Consider the following 2,500-nt stretch of genomic DNA (forward strand, 5'->3'; position numbering starts at 1 on the left):
TACTCATCTCTCTCTTCTCTCTCTCTCTCTCTCTCTCTCTCTCTCTCTCTCTCTCTCTCTCTCTCTCTCTCTACATCACATTAGTAGGACAAGTTTCGCGAACATTCTACTCTATGTGGTGACATACCTTAAACGTGTCCCTGTGTCTCGGACCCATATTTTGATCGACCTTGACCTCAAAGTCCGAGGCTCTGTCAAGGACCAGGCGACGGATGACGTCACGGGCCGCCTCACCCTGAACATGCGCGGGGGTTTTTGTGCTCACGTGACTCAGCTGGGGGAAATCTGGGGAGATACAGGCAGGAAGCAGCAGAATTATAATTGTGAGGCATCGTGGTGAAATCAGGCGCCCGTCAAAATAATGAAACCGAAGAATCGGGTACCTTTTCTTCAGTTTGGCAGTTTCTATCGAATTTTTGTATTTTGGCTCAACACCTTTTACGTCCATATAAAATACATTCCTATACTAATTTTACTGAAAAACGTTGATTAATGGCAAGAAAATATGTGTTCCAGTTTTTAAGGACTCTCAAGCTACAGAAGTTACCAAACTTCGGCGGCCATTTTCTCGATAATTTTAATACTTTTACCTCTGAAACCATGCCACCCCACCTCCTTCAATCGCAAATATTTTGACTTCTCTTCAAGATAGATGGGTGGGTTTTTTTCTTAGAAAGCAGGGCAAATGAATAAGCTTTTAGAAGATAAAAATAACTCCACATGTCCAAAAATTGACAAGCGCCTGATCCCACCAGGTCGGACACATATCACATGAGATGAGAAGATCCTTAGCTTACCTCTGACAGTGGTACACACACAAAGCACAGCTGACAGTAGAAACAGGGGCTTCCCGAGGTTGAACATTTTGTATCTTCTTGAAGATGTTCAACCTGACAGAAGCAAGGACCAACACGTAAAAAAAAAGAAAAAACAAGAAAAAACAAGAAAAAAAACAGAAAAAAAGGAAAAAAAAAACAGTGGTAGAAAGCGAAAGATCAGAAAAGGTCGCAGCGTTGAAAACGTTGTCGAGCAATGCATTTAAACAACAACTATGAGATCAAAATATTCATTTAATAAATTATTTTATATGAAAAATATTAATATTTTACTCATTTTAAGATAGTTTTCATGTATACATGTATATTGTGCGTGTACTTTGGTAATCTAATTATCTTGAAAATAATGTGTGTTTTTCTACACGTATTTGAAAAGACATTACAGAAAGGAAACAGCTCTTACCAAAATAAAATGAAATCACACGTCATGGAAAAGGCAGATTTTCCTTACCTCTATTTTAGTAGTCAAAAGCACCAGAGATGGAGATGTCTTTTCCAAAAATTAGTCATAAAAGTCGTAGAAACCTGTACACAATAGGTTACTTTCACTTTCAACCTGTTGAAGTATTCGCATCAATAATAATGTCTCTCCAATTTTGCCTCTGGGCTTGTAAAAAGTCAAAGATTTAAATCACAACAGGAACAGCATCTACTGAGAAATATTTTAATAATACATACAAAAAAGGGTCAAAGACACTTCTATTTAGGCTGATAGAAAATCCAATTTCAGACTTCAAATCACACTGAATTTCGATAGTTTTGTCTCTCGCATCGTCTTTTATTATGGGTCCATTCATCGATAGTTGAGAATAAACATTGAAAATCGTTTAACAAACTAAAGATGATTGCTGAATAAACTGCCCTGTGATCTACGTTTCTAGGCCTACATACTTACCATAGACGGCGAAAGCTCTTGTCAGTTTGTTAGTTTTCTAGCGCCTATAAAATGGCAGCTTGCACTGTATGCTCACCAGGAAGTTGAGATAGTTTCAGAAATCTATCAGGTCTGCTTGGGTAATACTATTGTAGATTGTAAAGTTCCCAAAGCTTGTGCAGGAATTTGTGCTAAACAGAATATGCTATTATTTTGACTTACAAAACAATTATTGTGTTTAAAATTTCCGGCACAAAACAACACGTCATGTCGCTGTCTTAGATCTGCGCGTAGAGTAGCATCAAACAAGTCTTTAGTATGTCTGGTATGCAAATAAAAAGTAATAAATTTAATGACAGTTTTGATCGTATGGTTTTATAGTCACATGACCGATTTGTTTTAGTATCACGATTATTTATAGACATGTTTTTACATTGTTTGTGCTACGACGCTAAGTTTGTTACTGTATTCACTGGTCCAGCAGCTGACGTACGTACGAAGTAAATTGTGAGGCAGCGTGGTGGAATCAGGCTCTCGTCAAAATAATGAAATCGAAGAAAACAGCAATTTTCTCCCTGCTTAGCAATTTTAGTCAAATTTTTGTTTTTTGGCTCAACACCTTTTATGTCCATTTACAAACACATTCCTTTGAGAATTTCACCGAAAACGTTGATTAAAGGCACAAAAATATAAATTTACAAATGTCCATGGACTCTCCAGCTTTGGAATTTACAAAGCTTTGACAACCATTTTCTCGCTAATGTTACCTCTTAAACCAGGTGACACCCAC

The 2,500-nt window shown here is 37.2% G+C and overlaps 1 protein-coding gene across 1 annotated transcript in view; it reads right to left on the reverse strand.

Annotated features, from left to right (window-relative positions):
• The window catches only part of LOC106013110 (alpha-N-acetylglucosaminidase-like), a 32,192-nt gene that overhangs the window by 28,253 nt on the left and 1,439 nt on the right, over positions 1–2,500 (reverse strand). Inside the window, exons 2-3 of the mRNA XM_013087943.1 lie at positions 805–890; positions 128–285 (exon numbers count right to left, since the gene is read on the reverse strand). Coding sequence (XP_012943397.1) covers positions 128–285; positions 805–890 — 244 coding nt within the window. The remainder of the gene's footprint in view (positions 1–127; positions 286–804; positions 891–2,500) is intronic.

Source organism: Aplysia californica, unplaced genomic scaffold, assembly GCF_000002075.1.
Source record: "Aplysia californica isolate F4 #8 unplaced genomic scaffold, AplCal3.0 scaffold00662, whole genome shotgun sequence".
Taxonomy (NCBI): domain Eukaryota; kingdom Metazoa; phylum Mollusca; class Gastropoda; order Aplysiida; family Aplysiidae; genus Aplysia; species Aplysia californica.